This window comes from Dermacentor silvarum, chromosome 8 (assembly GCF_013339745.2).
Source record: "Dermacentor silvarum isolate Dsil-2018 chromosome 8, BIME_Dsil_1.4, whole genome shotgun sequence".
Classification (NCBI taxonomy): Eukaryota; Metazoa; Arthropoda; class Arachnida; order Ixodida; family Ixodidae; genus Dermacentor; species Dermacentor silvarum.
Window position 1 is genome coordinate 46,931,476 of NC_051161.1, and position 21,218 is coordinate 46,952,693.

Here is a 21,218-nt window from a genome sequence, read left to right on the forward strand (position 1 = left end):
CATTACCGTTCAATTTTATGCAGACGATATGGTGCCAATAACATCCGTGCGGCATCCCTGACTTTTATAATAGTACCTGAAAATTTGTTTCTTTTTGTGCGGAAAGCTTTTATAAAAATTGCCAGGTTGTGTGTGCCTTATTTTGAAATTCAATCCAATTTTTTTACTGTAAACAATCTGCGAGCCTTGAGCAATTGCTGCCAAATCTGACTTCACAAGAAGCTAGTGCTAATTTGAACAGGACAGCACGCTACCAGTCATTTCTGTGTTCTTTCTGGCACACCAAGCCTTCGTTCACACTAACGCCAACATAGGTTGAAATTTCAGGAGCAGAATCTTTCAATAGGACTGAACATTTCTCCTTGGCGCCTTCAAAGTGAGCTAGCCACAGTATTACTACAGGGGAGTTCTTACAAAACAGTAGTTGGAACACTGCTTGGTCAGCTACACCAAACACAGGCTTCAGACCAGCTCTAGAATTAAATTTGCCTCTCATGAACTGCCTCTCATGATGGGGCTAACACCACGGCTAGCATGTTCCAGGTACACGAGTTCTATTATCATTGTAAGCTCTAAACAACCTTGCATTAAATAGCTCTTAAGGTAGGTGGGGGGGGGGAGGGGGGGGTAATAATAAAGGTATGAAAGTTCAATGGCTGTCAAAATGTTTATGCAAGCCGGGAAGTTAAACAGTTGCTCATAGCAATAAATACTGCACACACTGTAAATAGGCAGCTTCACAAGACTATCACAACAGCTCTGCTGCCACCATGCTGATCTTACAGCAGACAAGCACAATGTGGGAAGTACAAACCACCCCCTGGAGGTTACGGGCCAGGAGTGCACCCAGCTTTAAACAATTTTCCAAACTGCATAACCCTCTATCTCACTGTTTGGTGCACACGACAAAAGTGCCCTGCAGAAGACAATACACATTGTTAAAATTTGTAACCTCCAAAAAAGTTATGCTGATAGTCCTTTAAAATCAACGGAGCAATCTTAAGGCAGATGCCGATTCTGAAACTATGCAGCATGCATCAGCACAACAAATATAAATTACCTGCCTTTTCAAAAGTTCCTGCCATAACAGCACTTAACAAAAAGCGAAAGTCCCCATACGAAGAAAACCACTCGGCCTCCGTTAGTTCTAAACAAGGCGCACCATCTCACCTGATCAAAGAGCTGCTTCCCAGTGGTGCTCGCCTGGATCGCGAACTCTAGTTCCGCGTCCATTGTGGTCACCCGCACGTTCACCTTTAATTTAAAAAAAAAAAAAAGCACTTCCGGTTCAACAATGCAAGCGAAAGTACATCTTCAAAAACAGGCGCAGACGCATGACACAAAAACGTGTGGAAGTGCAGGTCAAGGATGCGCACAGCTGTCACAGTGGTGCAGCTGTGCCCTGCCGAGGAAGCAGCTGCCTGGCAACGACGCTCGTGACCCAGGCAGACAATACTCGAAACCAAAATTTACAAGAACGCATACAAATTCGAATGAAATGCAGACATTTCCTTCAGCTGTGTTGTACACATTTGTGTAGGCAAGTTTTTGCCAGTCATGTTCAGTAGTGGTAAGGACATTAACCCGCCGTTAAGGTGAACTTTCTGCTTCCCTCGCACAACTTCACCAGACAATGCAGAATATAGCTACACACCACTTTATAGAAGGCACAACTATGACGAAAATTTAAACTTGCCATGACCTGTTGGCAATAGTGCAGGGATAGTTTTTCGTTAGTTTTTGCCTGCACCCAATAACTTACGCATGTGCTTTGAGCAAGGGGATTCAATTATGAAAAAATGCGACATAATTGACAGCACACTACAACAAGATTTAGTTCTCTAATCGCAATCACTCACTGTCAAATGCACAAAGGATCATTCTACCACATTGGCTTGCTTTCAATGCAGTCTGCAGCACATTTGAATAAAAGTACGTAATTTTGACAGATCCCGCGACAGTCCATAATCGTAACAAAAGCATATTCAGCTATTCCGTGTAACAGCATTAGATCAGAGTACCAAAAACAAAATGTAAATGTAACGACAACAATGAGACCTAAACGCAGCCTCAACATAAAGTGCTTTGCTATCAACTCCAGCAATACAGCCAGGTTTAGCTTCCTTAATCAGATAATGTATAAACATGGCATGAATGTCAGAATTCCCACATCTTTCACATTTTGAAGATAGTTTGTGTTGTCAAGTCTGAAGAATAAGCACCATGAGCAGTGAATACCAGTGCCCAAGGGCTTGTTCACACTATGAGCCACCACAAACAAAAGTTGGCTGTAAGGACTGAAAACTATTCAAAGTGACAGTGCTTGAACTCAACAGCTCTGACAAGTGCCACTACTAACAAAGTAGCGCTGCTGGTAACAGTAAACTAGTCAAGGCTATTCCACCAGTCATTCCCACCGTTCATGTAAGTTGCTCCCTGGACAAAATAAATTATTGTTTTTGTGTGCGGTAAAAACAAATCGTGTCACGTCAAAAACAGGAAGCACATTGCAGCCCTCAAGGAGCATTGTGTAACGATCGCAGGGTACAAATTCAGATTTAGTAGCCAGAAAGTACAGAAAAGCTTTGCAGATATTCTGGAAACCATTAACGCTAAAACTTAGTTCTCGAGAAAGTAACAGGCATATTTCAGCGGACTCACCGGTTTCGGCATCTTGCTTTAGTTGCCTGCTGTCCACTGGCAGAAAAAAAGGGGGTAATTTCTGAAACGAGAAAGAGTTGCCACACATAAGTTTCAAATGAAGGAAATGTCGCTTCAGCACACACGAGCACAGCAACACACTTGCACTGTGAATCACGCATCGCTTAGCAAATAGTACAGTTCACGAGCCAGTAACATGGGCGAACGCTCAATTGAGGAGATATGTGCGAACAGAACGCGTCGATAGGCACGCTATACATGACATTGGAATACCGGCTATGACACGACTAACAGCGAGTAATAAAAACAATACTGCGCGGATTTCCGCGGTGGCGATGGGTTCTACGTATAACTTGTTTTATAACAGCGGGCTTATGTACAACAGTGACGACGACAAAAGGGCGGTGTGCATTGCTTTCTGCGGATCGCATTCAAGCAGTCATTGCCCAGGCGAGGAAACCCCCCCGTGCACGCCGCACCTGATACAGCCCGCAGCCAATACGCAAACAGCAGCACACAAAAAGCACAACTGTGCATCTTTCGTTAGACGACAGGCACCGCCGTAAAGAATCCCCGTCGTTCAAACAGGCCTTTCAATCCCGAACATCTCAATGTTCTTTCTTTTCATTGCCCCCTTCTGGTTTACACCGGTTTAATCTCGAACACGCGACTCGCACCGGCAGGGGGAAAAGAACTCGCCGGAATTGGAATATCCTGTCGAGTGCGCCAGCATTTTTCTATTCTCTTTATTCTTTAACGTGATTCGGCATGACCTTGACCACGGCGCCTTTCATAAACGAGGATAAAAAGAAACGTTCAATTAACCGAAGCCCGTAACATGTTTCTGTGAAGTCAGAAGCCCCGCCGGTCCACGATGACGGCACCTGTACGGCCCCGCTCAACAAGTTGCCAGCGACCGGCACCATTACGTCATTCGCGCCCAAAACCGCGTTCACTTCAGGACGTCGGTCCGCCGGAACGGACGTACTGCTTATGACCGTTGCCAACCGGCGCCCAAACAAGCCAGCGGGGACGCGACAGAAAGCACAATGCGCTCTGGACGCAAACCAAAATCACGTATATTTAACACAGGCAACGAGTCTAGAGCAGGGCTACCACTAACAAAGCGCATGTATTGGGCTCGCATGCCTTCCAAGCAGCGGCAGCACCCGCGTACAAGCAGCCTCCGGCACGAATTAAGGCCGAGTCGGTGTAACTATTCCTTCTCGGGCAAAAAGAAACACGGGAAATCTTGTCACTACGCCAAGCAAAGCATTCTGAACAAAACACAAAAACAGGTAGCAAGAAAAGGACACTCCGGGGTTCGTCGCTTAACGGCTGGTTAGAAGCAACCGGTTTTTTGTATACGCGCTGACGAGGCTAGACCTCCGAGCCGCCGGGGGAATGCAGCATCTCTCCCAATTTATGCGGAAATTACGCGCTGGCAGCCGTTTGACTCGACACGAAACTTCAGCCGACACATTTCGCGACAGTCGCGGACACTCGGACCGCCGAAACGGGGCAAATTTTTCGAGAAAAACACCCGGAAACGGGGACGGCATCAGACGCAGTTGCCCCCAACCACGTCATGTCGCGTACAAAAAACTTCGCCCCGAGCGGTTCCTCAGCGCGCGCCGGTGTTGGTACCTCACTCGCCGACGAGGCCGCGGCAGCGTCGGAACAGTCGCGGGTGAGCTGCCACTTTCGCGGCTCGAGTCGCGAGCCCCGGCCGAAAAAAGAACTAACCAACCGTCACTTACCGGCGAAGAAAAAAAGAACGTATTCCCACAGCGGCGTATCACCCTCCGCGCTCACGGTGACAACTTCGTACAAAATGGCCGTCCGCAGGGTGTGGCAAACGCGCATGCGTGTGGCAACTCCCACTTTCCGCTTTTGCGGACGGCCGCGGAGCGGCGCGGCTGCTGCTGCGCGCGCGTCACTGCGCACGCGCGACGCGCCGTTTATGAAACCGCGGCGTGCGCGCCGGCGCGGCGCGGACGCAATGTTTGACTTTTCCTTCTTTTTCCGCTACGTAGACAAAAAAGAACGACGAACAAAACAAAGAAGCGAGTTAACCTAATCGCGACTTTCTCACCGGCTGAAATTCACTCCGGTGCGAAGGCAACATGTGCGAAAGAGTCGTCGCACCGCGGTGACATCCATGGTGACATCGACGTGTGGAATGAAGACGATGTAAGCCATGACGTAAGCGCAGTCGATGAGTGACGAAAGTCGCGCGTCGTGTCAGAAGGTCGAAACCCCTAGAATACGCGAGCGCATATTTGCGTCCCGTCTATTGAAATGTTCCCTGCCGCTGCTGATGAGCTGACCGAAATGTGTACGGTGTCTCTCCGGGAGGTTGGTGAACTTTGCAGTTATAAGTTGTTTGCCGCAAAACTTGGCGCTCTTTGGCCAAAGATGCCCTTGCGCCATTAAAACCCATCAATCAATCATCAGCATCGCCTACGGGGATTAGTTATCCCCTGCGTTTAAGTTCAGAAGGCAGCACATGATGATACAAGTATGTACATGATGATACTAGAGCGCTTGATATGGAACGTTCGGCAGTACTACTGAAAACTTTTTTTTTTTTTCCTAATGCCGGCACTGGACTCAAACTAGTGATTTTATGAGCGGATTTTGATATGACAAACAAGACAAAGTCATGTGGAATTACTTTTGTTGGTACAGAGGTTCGGGAACAATTGATTGATACACGAAAATCTATCTTATCAGCAGTGATTAATCGCCGCATGCTGTCATGATGCGGCATTCAGTACTCTAAATTCAAAGCATGCGGCGCTCCCCCCCCCCCCCCTTTTTTTTTTTCTCATAGCCTCTCGAAGAAGTTTCATAAACTTCGGGACCGCAATCCATGACTGCTACTGAGAACGAGGTCGTGGGTTCGATTCGCGGCTGCGGCGGCCGCATTCCAGTGGGCGCAGTACAAGCAATCAAGAACGCCCACGTATACGTGGGCACTCTTGCTTGTACCGGGATTAATCCCGAAATCTCGGGATATATCCTGAGATTTCGGAGATCGGCATTAAAGAAAATCCCGCGTAGCCGAAGGTATTATAGACCTCCCCCCACACTTTTTTTTTAATTACAGCGTCATCATATTTATATGCAAAACAGCGCACCAAATGATCTGGACTGACAGTATGTTTTGAATTTCCACCAATACGAATGCGCTCAAAGCTCAATACTTCTATCTTGCTCAGAGCCCAGCTGTTGCAGCACGCCTGTAATCGATTGATCTATTCATATTTCATAACAATTTCAACTCGTTAGAGAAACAGAGGGTTATACATATGCCACATGTTCCCAACGCTTCACGACGCCAGTGATCACTGGACTGGCAGTACAAGTTTCAACGACACTGTGTGCTTTATTACACTATGTTACCTTTTAATGAAGTGTTGTCTATACAGAATCAAACAGCAGAAGAAAAAAAAAAAACGCGCTTGGGAACTCTCAGCAGCCTAGAAGCTACTCTACATAGAGCATCTTATAGAGAGAAAACATACAAATTTCTTATAAACTGCTCAGACTCCCTATCGGCCCATCTTCCTCTAAATATAGATGTCTTACAGACCACTTACACATTCTAAGAATCTATCTGTTTTCTTCGCTGTGCACTTCATCCATACACGTCTTGTAGACAACACTTCATTAAAGGCACACTGACTGCTCTGAAACTCATGAATACAAATATTATGTAGACTACTGTCTACGGACCTTCCTAATCCATCTTCGTGAGGTGAGTCAACAGGGTTGTCGCCCATGGAAAGCGGCGCAGTGCTCATTGTTTGCGCTTGTATGAAGTGTGAGCAGTGATTGACAGGCGTTTGCCGTCGGTTCGCCGCTGCCTCCTTCGCGGTTTTCCTCGTCCTCACTGCAGAGGAGGCACGTATGTATATATACGTCACGATGACGTATACATGACGGATACATTTCGAACCATGACCTCCGAGATCTTGCCGCGCGCTGCCGGATCTCGGAAGACCATTTGGAAACCATAGGAGTTTCCGATAATACTCGGAAATTTGGGGCAACTGGGCACCTGTGCTTCTCGTCGCGGCTTCCTCGCTCCCCCAAAATAAATAAAATAATGTTAGCTAATTCGATGGGTGGTCGACACAGTATTGTCTCAGTAATTGCGACGGAGGGTATAACAGTGTAGCTGAGTAGAGATAATTTCTCCTTCCACTTACCGACCTATTTCTCTTCTAAAGTAATCAAAGGTCATCCGTAACTCGCTGCTTTTATTTTCCTGCAAAGTCTAACTATTGTCATTTTGAAATGTGTCCGTGCTGGGTATCACAGGCCAAACTTTTGTTAAAAGCGATTTAAAACAAGATATGAAGGAATAGAGGATAACAGAAGCAAGGGAGGAGCGCGCAATGAAGCAGCTGAACGAAAAATTACATATATGCCTGAAACATAAGAGGTGGCAAAAACGGCCGGTTTGCCATCTCTGCGATATTTTCTTGGCTTGCTGTACTCCGGAGGCCTTAACTGCATACTGGAAGATCACTTCCGTGGCGTAATAATGATGATAAAATCTAAGCGCAGTATTATATTAGCTGACACAATGTTAATGAGTGTAAACGAGAGGAGGTTTCCCGTCAACCATGATGATTAAAGCAGACAATTCTGAATACCAGGATTGCGTTGATATGGCCCGCGGACTTCCGCCCGGACGGGGTTGGTGGCTCATTTGCTGATTGTTTGCGCCATGACGTGTGGCCTCCGGTTGGTGGCTCATTTGCTGATTGTTTGCGCCATGACGTGTGGCCTCCACGTGACCCCTGGCCAGCGCAGAAATCAAGTCAGTTAACGCTGAATCAGGAGTTGACCGATAGGATGCGGGCTACTGAAACGTACTTCAATTGCCTGTATCGCATGCAGGATATCGCCACAGAGTGCATCTCGCTGTTGCTGCAGCTCTGGCAATCGACCTGTCGTTATGCTAATCGGCTTATCGCATCTTCCGGCCCAGAGGTGCCCTGTCAAGATAACCACTTCGACATGTCGTCACGACTTCTCAGGCGACCACCGCGTGCAGGTAAATAGAAACCGTTATTAAATTCGCTCAACATGCAAACACAGACGCCATCCTACGTATATGCAAACATATTAGTTATAATAAATAAATAAATTAGTTGGTGAATAAATAATTATTATTGAGTTAATGGAATAATTATACATGTACAAAAACACCGCGAAAAATTCGAATGAAGCGAGAATGTGAGTAATGAGATTTTTCTCATAACGAATGTTAACACATGCGCAGTAAAATCGCGTTATAAGAAAAACCGTTTAATGTGTTGGAAATTTCTCTTTATTCTAAGTTCTTCGCGATTGCGACTGCAGTGCACGGAGTTAAGGATCGGGAATTAGTGAAATGATGTGTATTAGTCAATGATGCATTTCGATTTATGTGCGAGTATAATGTCCGCTAATGATGATAATATGATATCTCGTGTTTTGTGGCGCAAGGGCCAGTTATGGCCAAAGAGCGCCAAGACGAGGTGTAATGTAAGATCACGTACTGGTGTGATTAGTAACAATGGTTAAGTGTAAGGTGTCGATCATCATCATCATCATCATCATCATCATCATCATCATCAGCCTATATTTATGTCCACGGCAGGATGAAGGCCTCTCCCTGCGATCTCCAATTACAATTACGGTATAGGGGCCTAAAACCATGTGCACTAGAGAGCGTAAAATGTATATACAGTTGTAATAAAATCATGAAGAGGACGTGAAAGGTGTGTAACAAATATAAAAAATATGCTACGAAAGAATCAACAGATGTCAGATACCCTATGCACTACCGCCTCACCACGACCGTTGTGTGCAAGGGCGTGGAGGCGCGCACATTAGAGATACATACCGTACTCTCGCAACAGCATCCTCTTGTGAGAGGATGTGCTACGAATATCTTGTGCGAACGACCTGCAATGTACTAATTCCTAAAAATGTCAAAACTGATCTAAATGAAAAAAATTGGTCTGTAACTAAATACATTGCGGGGTGAAGTGGGGAGTGTTCTCTGTAAGCGTTAGGAAAGTGTTTTTCTTTTTTCTTTCGGTTTCTAATTCTCGACACTGTATCAGGACATGTCCCAAATCTGACACAGGTTTGAGGTTCTCCACCAGCCAAGAGGTAATTGTGTGTGCTGAAGGTGTGCCTCACTCTGAGCCTACAAATTATTACCTCAGTTTGTCAAACTTTTGTTAATGGTACGTAGCCAATTTCCTAAACGCGGCCTAATTAAATAAATCTTATTAGACATTTTAGTATTCCACATTCCTTGCTAATACACTCTCAGTTTTTCTTGCGCCAAAATGGCTTTAGGTCTATAGAAGGAGCGGCTATGCAAGCGACGGTAAACAAACCTTGGTTATGTCCATCTACGTGGCATTTGCATATATTTAACGTTTGGCTCAAGTTACGTGGATCACCTATAGATATATGTGCCTTATAATCAGATGGTGGTTTTGGCACGCAGAACCCCACAATTTAATTTCTTTGATAATAATAATAATAAACAAGCAGCAGCAAATATTTCAACCAACCTCGCTCAGCTGGAAGTCGGAAAAAAAGTACGCTTAACCTCGCGACACACTGCGCACATCCAACTGCCGCGCGACCTTGTCCCGTCCGTCCAGTTTGACGTTTTGATTCGTATATAGCCGTCCGACATCCCCGTGCCTATTATACTTTGCCTTTCGTGTTTTTCTTTCCTCATTTAGCAGCCGCCAGCTGACTTAATCGCATCATGACTGTGGAACTTGAATAGAGAGACACACACACACACGCACACACACACACAACGCGATCCGGCCGCTGCTTCGAACGAAACCCGATCCAACAAAGGGAGCACTATTATAACAGCTGGCTCTCGCAAAAGAGTTGCGCGCCCGCGCAGAGATTTGCAGATGGTGAGGCTGCCGGACGAAAGGCAAATCGTGCGTGCCCGAAGTGGAGAGGGTGGAGAGGGGAGGGGGGGCTTAGCGAAAAATTCTGTTAGATACAGTCGAACGCCTTTATAAGACGTGCTTGGGGCCCCAGAAATCATTCGTTATACAAGTCACTTCGTCGTAAAGGTAGCGCACCGCACTGGTCCGCACAGCTCACAGTAGAGTCGGGGCATAATAATTCCTTCGTTATACAGGTCATTTCGTTGTAAAGGCGTTCGTTGTAGAGCTTCTCCCTCCCCCCTCCCCCTTCCCCCCGCCTTCGTTATAATTCGAAATAAATTTTCAGGTTTGCTCTCTAAGTAATTCCCGTTGAAAGGTCAAATCGCGCGTTGAAATGAGAGGACTAACAACAAAAAGAGTTAATCAGTAAGAATCAACGGAAAGATTCAGTCACAGGGATATCTGCTCCGCCGTCCAGGAATTCCTTATTGAGTATAACTGAACGCCCTGTTAAATTTGTTGTTGGTGTTGTTGTTATTGTTGTTGTTGCCTCATCTTGGAATCCGTCCGTCTGTTTCTTTGCCCTCTACCAATGGCTCATACACGCTAAGGGTGACTGGCCGATATTCTGGTGTCAAATAGGAAGTTTAACTAGAAAACTGTTTCGAAAAAGAAGAATTCTGTGGCTGAGCTAGCACTATCGTGACACTGTGCAAGGGAGGCGGGCTCACAGAGAAATAACTTCGAGAACTGAATGGGTTGAGATCTGCAGAGTTCTCTTCTTTTAATCTGATAATCCGACATACTTCACAGTGTAAATGCACACATCAATATATATATATATATATATATATATATATATATATATATATATATCCCTAACGCACGTTGTCGCAAAGGCCAGCGACAAATGCTTAGCGCCGTCAGCAACTTCGTCCTCAATGTTTTAGTGGTCGGTTAGTTCCGGATTCACAACCATTGAGAGGCTTCATCTCGCCGTCATTGCCGGCTGACATGGAAATGCGAGAGGGGTAGTAGAGCAGCGACGCCGTCTCGCCGCCAACACGGGCAGATCTGGATCTCCTTGTCTGTGTGCGCAGATAAGACAGAGCTAATGGCCTCTTGTATATATGGGGCTGCGTGAGATCGCGGTCGGCGCGATAAACCGCGTGACGAACGCCTCTAATGAGGCAAATGACACTCGAAAGGGGAGGCCAAGAACGCCCGCATATAGGTTATCTTCTCAGACGTCTATTCACTAAATCTACACTGCTTCAGACCATACACACTTTTTTTTTTTTTCACAATTACTTAGGAGCTGATAGCAAAAACGCTACGTATAATGTATGTAGACTAATGTGAGACTAAATTTAAATCGTTTTATAGACGCTACATCTAATCGCTTTATAGAACGATACATCTACGGATCGGTTTAGATGCGAATTGAAATCGCTGTTTGATGTGCGGTTTATGCCCTTGTTCTACCTGTGCGTTCGCACTGTTATATTTCTTGTTGATATGTCGACATCATGCACTGCCTGTCCTGTAAATAAAACTCTCTCCAAAAACCTACTGTTGATATCTTCGTGCTATTTTGATTTGTAATAAAGTATCTGTACAGTTTTTATCAGTGAACAGTTCTCTTTTCTTTCGTATTTCTTTATTTTACTTTGAAAGGAGGTTCCGCCATCGCTTCTTCAACCTTGGGATCTCGTATTGTATATTTCAACTATATGTTGTGTTTTTTTTTTCAATATAGCATCCTCGAGATCTTTGAAATATCGAGGAAGGGAGAATTTAACGAAAGCACCATCAATGAAGTCAACGCGGATTGAACCTTCTTGCGCTACCGCCGGAAGCCTATCGCGACACCGAATAAAGCATTTAGGTTAAGCCAATTCGCAGACTGCAGTTATGGAATTACAATTTTGGATACTCTTACCAACAGCGGTGGCTTGCTGCGCCAGAAAACAGCGCTAAAGCGGGACAGGTAGCGACGCCCCCTCAAGTTTCCGCACTACGTACAGCACGTATAGGTATAGTGGAAACCTCTAGGCTCTAGCAGACGTTAAATACTGATTACGGCAGGAAAAAAAATCAGGAGCAGCTTCACACTAAGTGGTGCGAAGACGGGGCAAACAGCGAAGCTGGTGGCTCTTCCCTAGCTTTAACTTTGCTTTCCTTTGCTTAACTTCATTTGGCTTGGCTAGTTCTTAGCTTTAACTTTGCTTAACTTGGTTTGGCTTGGCTGGTTCTTAGCTTTGATTTTTCTTTCCTTTGCTTAACTTGGCTTGGCTTGGCTGGTTCTTAGCCAAACTTAGCCGACCCCGAGTATCGGCACTCGGCGTCGGCGCGGAGTCTTGTAAAGGCCACTTTATAGTCCGACGTATGACGCGCGAGCGCGCTCGGCATGGGGAAGCCACGCCAGCGAAAGTCCGGCGTGAGGCGTGGCCGACGAGCGCCGGATACGTCGGTCGCGCCTCGCGCTGTGGCGAGGGTAAACTGGGAGAGGGTGACAACATCGCCAAGCGATGACATCACGTGCGTCGCCTAGCAACGCCTCGCACTAGCTGTGCGAGGCGTTGCTAGGCAACGCGCGGTGACGTCTTCGCCAGGCGCAGTCTTCTGCTAACGCTCCACGGCCGAACCAAAAGCTTAAACAGCTCCGCTGTTAAAAAAAAAAAGATTACATTCATTAGCAAATGGACGGAAATTTAATCTATCAGTTTGTGAAGGCGTTTCCAACAGGAAACAGAAGAAACCAAATGTGCAATATTTCCGCGAAATCCGTGACGTCAAGCTCACGTCATCGGTTACGTGGTTTGGGTGAGGAATTCAAACAAAGGCTTGATACTATGTTTTTCCCTCGGTTTCTTTTTCTTTTTAACTAATAAGCCATGCGTTACGCCGAGAAAAGTGAAGAGATCATTCCGAAACAGTACTTTCCTAGTACAGCCTCATATCTAAAGTATTTGCCCTTACTTTCGAAAGTGATCCAAGCAAGATAACGGGGTCCCTGGAAGATGGATACTCGAGCTTATCAAGGAAGACAAAAGTCGCCTAGTGGAAACGTTGGCTCCGGGCTGAGGCTTTTTTTGTCCGTCAACTGTTGATATCTATTGTGCGTCACCTAGAGCAGTAACTATGCTTTTATTGAAGCCGTTACGTCTCAAGCGAAATTACATCGCCAGCATACCACAGTTTTGCATTACACTAAAGTGACTTAAGACACTGTTTGTGGCTAGCGCAATGCTCATGATTTTTATGTTGTCACTACTTGGAGACGCCGTGCTCTCTCTCTCTCTCTCTCTCTCTCTCTCTCTCTATATATATATATATATATATATATATATATATATATATATATATATATATATATATATAATATCGAATAGCGTCATCCAACAAGAAGAGAGGGTCGGTAGAACTTGCACATGAATCTGCTAACAGAAAGGACAACTAGGGGGCGTGACATGAAGACATTTGAAATAAATATATATTTTTTTGAGACGGAAGCACTAGTGGAGAGCAGATATATCAAGAAGTGTCTTAGCCCCACAAAACAATATCGCAATTCTTTTTACCCAGTCAGTGAACTCGTCCTTTATGGGACTCGCAATGACGCTTATCTTTCAGCTGAGCCAGGACAAACAACATAAAGCGTGCAAAAAAAAAAAAAAAAAAAAAACGAAACGACAAATGTACGCACATTTTCTGTGAACATGTCCCGCGCATGAGAGCGAACTGAAACGGGACATTCCGGGGTGTTGCTTGGCGAACAGACGCGTTGCACGAAAGAATTTCAGCCTATACCTTTCTACGCCGGCGCAGCTGCAGCAACGTGCTTGCGTGTCAGTTATTTCGTGAGAGTGCTCTGTATCACTGTTGCGGAGCGGGGATGCCAATTCCCATTTCATTCCAAATTCCAATTACAATTTTGATGGATTGGTCCCCATTCCATTCCTGGTATCAGAATTTTCAGCCCGCACTATAGTACTATAAGCGGTTCAACACAGAGCTATATATACATTACCGACTATACGGACTGCTATATATACATTCGCTTCGAAAGTTTCGTTCGGCATTCTTTCCAGCCCGGCGGAAACAGGGGCTCTCGTACACACACCTGCGCAACGCGCACTCCGGCCGTGTGACGCACATTTGCCAAGATCTACCATCACATAACGCGCCTTGCCATATTTAGAGGCAAGAACTGTTCGCCTGCAAAAAAAAAAAAAAAAGAGAGAGAGAGAGAGAGAGAGAGAAACCTGTTTAGAGAGGACATACGCCTTTTGCGGAAGACTCGAAATTAAACGCCAGCGGTTGCTGCTTCCGAGTGACACAGCGCATCAATGCTTTCTCACCTGACTGCATCGGTTCAGCGCGCGGTCGAGCTGACCGGGACCGGGTGACTATTCTCTCCCTGTACATTTTCGATGTAAACCCGAACTCAATCAATCTCACTTAGTCAATCTTAGTCAATCAATCAATCAATCAATCAACTGAACATTATCTTCAAGAACCCAAATATGTATACAAAAATATTTGTACCGATAGCCTATGTGGCTAGTGGCCACGAACGTAAAGTCCGTGTGTGCCTGCGCCTAACGGAAAACTTGTGGACACGTTTATCATATACGAGTAAGTGGTTGAAGGAACTTGTTCGTGGCCTATAGCTTGCGTTTGCTATAGAGGGCATATTTAACGTTCCGGCAAAGGAATCACGGGAAGATGTGAGATTCCAAGGGGCCGGCGGTGGTAAAATAATGGAAACCTCAACCTTTATAGAGCTGACATTTCGACGAGTGGTCTTGTCTTGATGATGAAAACAAGGCCCTTTGTAAAAAAAAAAAAAAAAAAAAAAAAAAGCAAAACATTGGCTAAAGGCTGCCGCGTCCCTTATAAGCTTTCTCCGTCACTGTGTTGAGTTCGGCAGGCGGTCGAGATCACAGGGACTGGGTGAGCAAACTTTCCCTATAGACTTTCCAAAGAAGAAACCTCGAACGCGAATTCCGTATGAGCCTGTGCTCACTGGAAAACTGGTGGGCCGCTTTTAGCATTCAAGTGTTGGGAATAACTTTTTCCTGGGGTGGCTCGCGTTTCTAGTTAGGCAGCTGTAGGCCATGCATGCTTACGCTATAGAGAGGCGAATACGGGAGCGCATGCTTCCAGACTGTCACGATGTTGCGAGATTCGGGAAAATGACCTTGCCGGGCGACTAATTGTCCAGATAGGCATTGACCGTGCATGTAAATTCGACGTTGTATTCGGTGCATGTAGCTTTTTTGTGTGTATACGTAAGCCTGAGTTGTGTCCTGAATGTAACTATATTGTCGGAAGTGAACGCAGGTGTCGCCGCTTATGTTTCTTGCTGCGTGTTGTTCCCTGTAGTGGTAAATTATTGAACCAATAACGGACCAACACCCAGACACGAACCTATACAACCAGGACATTCAACGGTTTGACTGCCTTGAGATCTCTATAACGTGCGGCAAAATCTAAGTACAAGAGACGTTTAGTATTCGGCCGCCATCAAAACATGGCCACCCTGTTCGGGAATCGAACGCGCGACCTTTTTGCTCAGCAGAAGAACGCAATTTGAAATGCAGCCGCTACTTTTCTCTTTTTTCTCTCATTAGATTGCTCGTCAGCCTCTAAACAGGTTTAGAAATCACTTTTCTGTAGCCGTACTAGGTATCGAACCGAGTTCATTCAAGCGCTGACCACAGTCAATTAAGAGGCCGAACAACGGGCGTTATCACACCTCGCGTGTCTACCATCTGAAAGACAATGCTCTGTAACGACTCTTCTTTTCTGTCTTTTTATTTTGTCGGCCCTACGGCATCAGAAAATTGAGCATCGAGCGACGCGTCAAGATAAGCGCGGATAATACAAAAGCTCCAGAACCGGAACCCCCCCCCCCCCCTTTTTTTTTTTTTTTTTCGTGATACACTCAGAAATGAACTGGACCCGCCACCTCAGCATGCAGACCTTCTACTTCGACAGCAAAGACACGCATGCGCGAGAGTATCATTCATTAGAGAGTTTTAGATCAGGGGGCCCTAACGCTTGCGTCCCCCTAATCTAAACCTCTCTATTGGTACGCCAGCTAGACGAGGAGTTGCCGCCTTTCCATCATCCGCGCTCAGCCATTATGAAACGATATTTGCACGTAGAACGGGTTTTGTGAAACTCAGCAGCAGATCGTGGTGACGTCACTTGTGACGTACAGACTATCTTCTAGATTACGCGGTGACAGTCGCGCTCCCCGAAACAAGTACACTCGACGCTGCTACAGAGTGCTGTGGAGATGGGCTTCATTGTGCTAAGACGTTCTTGATCGTCCACGCTATATACCGTCCATGAGTGATCGATAAACCGAGCTTTGCTCTCCGAAGAAAAAAAGAAGAAAACGCTGACAACTGTAGTACGTGCGGCTTACGAAATGCCTCTTCGATAACATGAAAGCCGTTCCGTGTAGCTCGTGTCGAATTTGTTTTGATTGAACTTCCAAGAGAGTTTGCTGTTGGGCCATAGTTGACCCGGCACGGTATAGTTCAGTGGTGTATGACGTTGAACACGAGGTCGAGCACGAGGTCGCGGGTACGAACCCATGGCCGCGGCGGTCGCATTCCGACGAGCGGTTAGAATCAAAAAACAAAAACAAACAAACAAACAAACAAACAAACAAAAACGCTCGCGCATGCTCCACTACGATGTTCTTCATGGCCTACTGAGCAGTTTTGGGGACGTTAAATCCCGCCATTTAATGTAACTTTGGCTGGATTATATAGCTGGTGCATGGCATTTATAACGGAAGCAGCGAATCAGCTCGTTCACAGTATTGCTGAAAGCTGCAGGCTTTATTGAAACGAATGCTGTTCTGTATGTTGCATGCGTGATTTCAAAGAATGCATGCAGTTTTCGCTTCACTTTGCTGAGTAAGCTTGAAGCCTCTGCCTTATACCTCCCGGGGGTACGAGCCACTGCCCTGCACGGCCGCCGGGATCGGCCCACATTTTTGCTAACGGACGCGGACACGAAATATGACGACCCCCGAGAGGCTAACAGCTTCGCTGTAATAATAAAATTGCGGTATAGAAGTATACATAAACAGGAATAAGTTGCCTCAGAAAGGCCGGCCAACCTATCGAAGCGTTGGCCAGCCTTTATGAGACACTTTTATCTCTGTTTATGTAACTTCTACACCACAGTGTGCTATACTGCATCTGTCGGACCCCTTCTTGATTTTGGATAGTAAAATTTAGTAACTTTTAGATATTCCTGATTCTTCACAAAACTGTGCTAATGCGCGTGTTGCTGCTGTTCTTGCTGCCTCGACTCATGGCCCTGTGCACTTCATGTTTTAATGCGAAAGCTTCATATGGCCCATCAAGCGGAAAGTCCGGCGTTAACATCCGATGGTACCAAAACCCAAATGATGACGTCACGTTTCAATGTCAATGAAAACCTATTCCTGGCCCACAGCCCCAAAAATTAACTTTTCCCAATTCGAAAATTGAGTTGACCCACGTTCAAAACCGACCTGGCGGCCCACTTACAAAATTGATTTTGCCCAACCCCAAAATTTGGGTGGCCCACCCTCAAAATAAAAAAATTGTCCAATTCGAGCACATGACCAAGTGAACACGTCATGCGACAGTCGCGTGACCAACTATAAGCCTTAAGTTGCAAGGTCGCATGACCAAGTGATGACGTCATGTGACAATGACACATGGCATGGACGTAGAAGTAGTATAGGCATGTCGATATAGTCGACACGCCCAGAATGCTTTCGCATTCAAGGCACCTAAGGAAACTTAAGTGCCTCTGTAACGTTTTGTGTTTCACTTGCGCTGTAACCACGTTTTGACAACGCATCAGCCAGACCTGTATAATAGTACGTTATGTGTACACACACACACACACACACACACACACACACACACACACACACACACACACGCACACGCACACGCACACGCACACGCACACGCACACGCACACACACACGCACACGCACACACACACACACACACAAATAAGACGTCGTGCACTCGCCCCGTGGTCGTCTTTACGCTTGGCTCCAGCCTCCAGAACGCTGAAACCGTTGCTGTGATGACGAGTATGTCCAGAGAAATATGTTTACTGCGCGGGAAAGGTCCGCTTTCAAGGACTCGCGCGCAAATGCGCAGCGTTTCCCGGGCGCCAGTGAGAATGTCCACAGGAAGCGCGAGAACACTGAATGGCCTTCCGGAAACGATGCGTGCCACGTACTTACACTCCCTTGTGAGCGCCGATCAAAAGGCGCAAGTGGCAGCGCGGGAAAAAAAAATAATAATGAAGAGCGAGCCGACTCTCGACGAATGCACGGACTCTCACCACCGGCGCTGCGATTAGACGCTGTCGGGAGTTGAAAAGAACACAAAGAAACAACAAACTTGCTTGGACTCGTAAAGTATATATCCTTCAAATAAACTCGATTTGTCAATTTAAAAGCTGAACTCGTCATTTTTTGGCGGAAACCGGTCGATTATTAGACAAGAAAATGAACGCTCGCCCAAGGAGGTTTGCATTTTTTTTAAACCTCCCTGCGCTCTCCAGGCTTATATATTTTCTTTTCTTTTTTTTTAATTTCGCGCCGAATTTTCTCGTACTTGGGCGGTTGTGGCGCAGTAATAGTTCTGGGAACTTGCTAAGTTGAGTCTTTGGACCCTTTTAGGATACAATGCTGCCCCCATGTTTACGGATGACAAATTCTAAACTTAGACCATTGTTTATTGAGTGACGAAAGGACCGAAAAATGGGCTGCCGCCTATCCAAATATTATCTGTAATTATTCCCCACTCAGAAACAAAGAAATAAAAAAAGAAGTGAAACAGAAGTGTCTTAGTAAATAAATATACTGTCACGTAGTTGCGACGCTGAAGAAGACAGTCGTGAAACTGTGTATGACGAAACTGCTTCTTTATTGGGCGAACCTGTGCCCACAAAAGAAAGCTATACACTCAAAGGCCGACGATAGCGGCGAACACAGTCGGCGATAGTCGAAATCTGGGCCGCGATTTTGTAGCGATGCCTTATGACTTATTTTACGCTATAGTCTTATCATCCACCGCTCACGGCCGGCGGATCCCGTTGATAACGCGAGCGGACCGTCGCTCTGACCACTGACAAAGCGCGATAAGCGCGAAAAGGCATTATTACTTTAAAGGCATCGCTACAAAATAGCGGCCCAGAATAACCCCTGGTGCCCGCGTGTCTTCCAGAAAGTTCTAGACAATTCGCGTCACTCATACAATCAGATTATACATGCATGAGCGTCGGTGACCACAGACGACGGATAGAAGCATCGATAACGTTCGAGAAGCTTCCAATGCAAGCGCGTCCTGCGCCGAGCGATAACGTTTAACATTTATTAGCCGGTGGAAAGCGGCCACCGTTGAAAGATAAACATGTATACGTGTCAATATCAGTGAAAAAAAAAAAAAAACGAGAGAATCTGCATCGCAGTCTGGAATCTGTTTATGTTGTCGTTGTTGTTGTTAGTAGTAGTAGTAGTAGTAGTAGTAGTAGTAGTAGTAGTAGTAGTAGTAGCCAAATATTTCCTTATTACTAAGCTCGCAAATGGCATTTCTACGAACCACGCACCAACGCTTTGCGCCAGAGCGATAAGAGGATTACGCTAATCCGAGGGTCACGGTGGCAGCGTTCCAATTAAGCCGCTCAAATAACGGTTCAGGTATTTTTTGCCTACACTTTCCTCGATAGGACGGAGAAGCCGGAGAGCAGCGCGGCCTCCGTATCGGTGCGACGATTCACATAGATATGGGTGCATCTATATGCCGCGTCATATGTGTTGGGGAATGCGGATTTAAATTGAGAGATGGCAATGGAGATGGCCAGTGGCCTCCGCGATTGCATCAGCGCATAATATCTGAGGCCACGGGACCGACATGCTTGCAGCTTCCACCTCTAGTAATTTATGTAATAAGCTGTAGGGCATCTCTGTGGCCTCCGAGATCGCACCTGTGTAATCTCGGAGGCCACGGACATATCAAAGAGCTCCTTACAAAAAACGCTGACGATCACTTAAGTATCCTTACGTGATTTGAGTGCGAAAGCATAATGAGCGCTCTAAGTTATCACCTTAAATTAATACTCTACCTTAAACTACCTTAATCCACCTTGCTCTAATTTGTGCCAACCTTAATCCGACGTAATCCACTTTATTCTACCTTAATCCACATGAATTCATTTTAACCCACGTTAATCCACCTTAATCCAAATTCGGGAATGGGTCAGGCCGGTTTTTCGGGTGTGGTAGTGTGGGCCTAAACGTCCGTCGCCGTGGCTGTTCAACGTGGTATTTCGCAGTGCGAGCCGCAGCAGGTCCAGCGCCGGGAACGTGACGTCATCGCTTGATCACGTGGGTTTTGGTACCATCGGATGATAACGCCGTGCTATACAAGCAGCCCTGGTTCAGCCAACACGGAAAAGATGGAGTGGTACGTACCATTGATTTGCCTAATCTTCGTCCTTCTGGCTTCAAACGACCTCGCGAATTTGCAAAAATTATCATATTCAACAAAATATTTCGTTATGAATGCAACGATTCGCAATGATTATACCATATGCCCGCTCTACGCAAAAGAGCAGAGGAGCACTAAACACCAAAATACTAAATCAGTTTATAATCGTGAGGCATTCTTTCGAGTCCAGATTTTTTTCTCTTTCTTTTCTTCAATATTTATTCCGCTAGAAATGGCTGACTAATACGGGGAAACTAATGTAGGTCGAATTTCCCCCTTTTTTTTAAATTTCGCTACAAACGGCAGCGCTAACACCTCCGCGCCATGTCACCGATTTGAAAGTATTGTCGCGTGGTTCGGCCGTTTCTGTGCGATGAAAGTTCCCAACATTTCTTAGGCTGAGTGTTTGATTTCTTCAGAACAGAATATAATCATTTTTTATCGACAAAATTTTGTTCAGTTCCGAGCATACGCTGCCTATGTCGTGACGTCACGGGCAGCTATAGTGCGGGAACTTCAAGGTGGCGTCGCCACCCGTATTTCGTATTTGCTCAGTTTCCCGGCTTACGCAGGTCTCCACAGCCCCGTAATTCCGTAATTCAGCGTTTACGTCTTTTCTGGCTTAAGGTTAGTTGTATTGCTAACTCAGATGAATAATAAACTTATACAGCTTAGCTTAATGTTTTCCTTCGGTGTCTCTTTAACGTAGGCTCTTCGCCGCGGGCACTGCTGCGAAATCTCGCTATAACGAAGCTAGGACGAAACTCCCAGATCTCAGAGGGACGCACCCTGTTGCATGCAACTAAGCCATAAAGGTTCGCGCAAGCCGACGGGTACGTGCGTAGACATCTTTCTTTTCTTTTTCGCTGAGATAACTATTCCGTTCCGCCTCTACGCGTCCGCGCTCTCCGTAACCGCCTCGAAAAAAGAAAATCAAGAGTGGTTTCGTTATTTCGCGTCGTTTCGTCACGTCCCGTTTCGGCAAGGTGAGGTGTGCATGCAACCGTCCCGTGAAGCATGAAAGGCCCTCTCTCGTCAGAGAGGCTCGGAGAATGCGTACGTTCGAAAAATGACGAGATATCAAGCCATG

The 21,218-nt window shown here is 46.0% G+C and overlaps 1 protein-coding gene across 5 annotated transcripts in view; it reads right to left on the reverse strand.

Moving 5' to 3' along the window:
• The window catches only part of LOC119461152 (moesin/ezrin/radixin homolog 1-like), a 172,283-nt gene that overhangs the window by 57,999 nt on the left and 93,066 nt on the right, over positions 1–21,218 (reverse strand). The window contains exons 1-3 of one of the 5 annotated variants that reach the window (XM_049671819.1): positions 4,422–4,551; positions 2,662–2,722; positions 1,171–1,254 (exon numbers count right to left, since the gene is read on the reverse strand). In XM_049671819.1, coding sequence (XP_049527776.1) covers positions 1,171–1,254; positions 2,662–2,673 — 96 coding nt within the window. In that variant the 5' untranslated portion in view covers positions 2,674–2,722; positions 4,422–4,551. Of the gene's footprint in view, positions 1–1,170; positions 1,255–2,661; positions 2,723–4,421; positions 4,552–21,218 lie in introns of those variants that run through there. The other 4 variants (XM_049671821.1, XM_037722367.2, XM_049671820.1 and 1 more) reach the window with 4 other exon arrangements.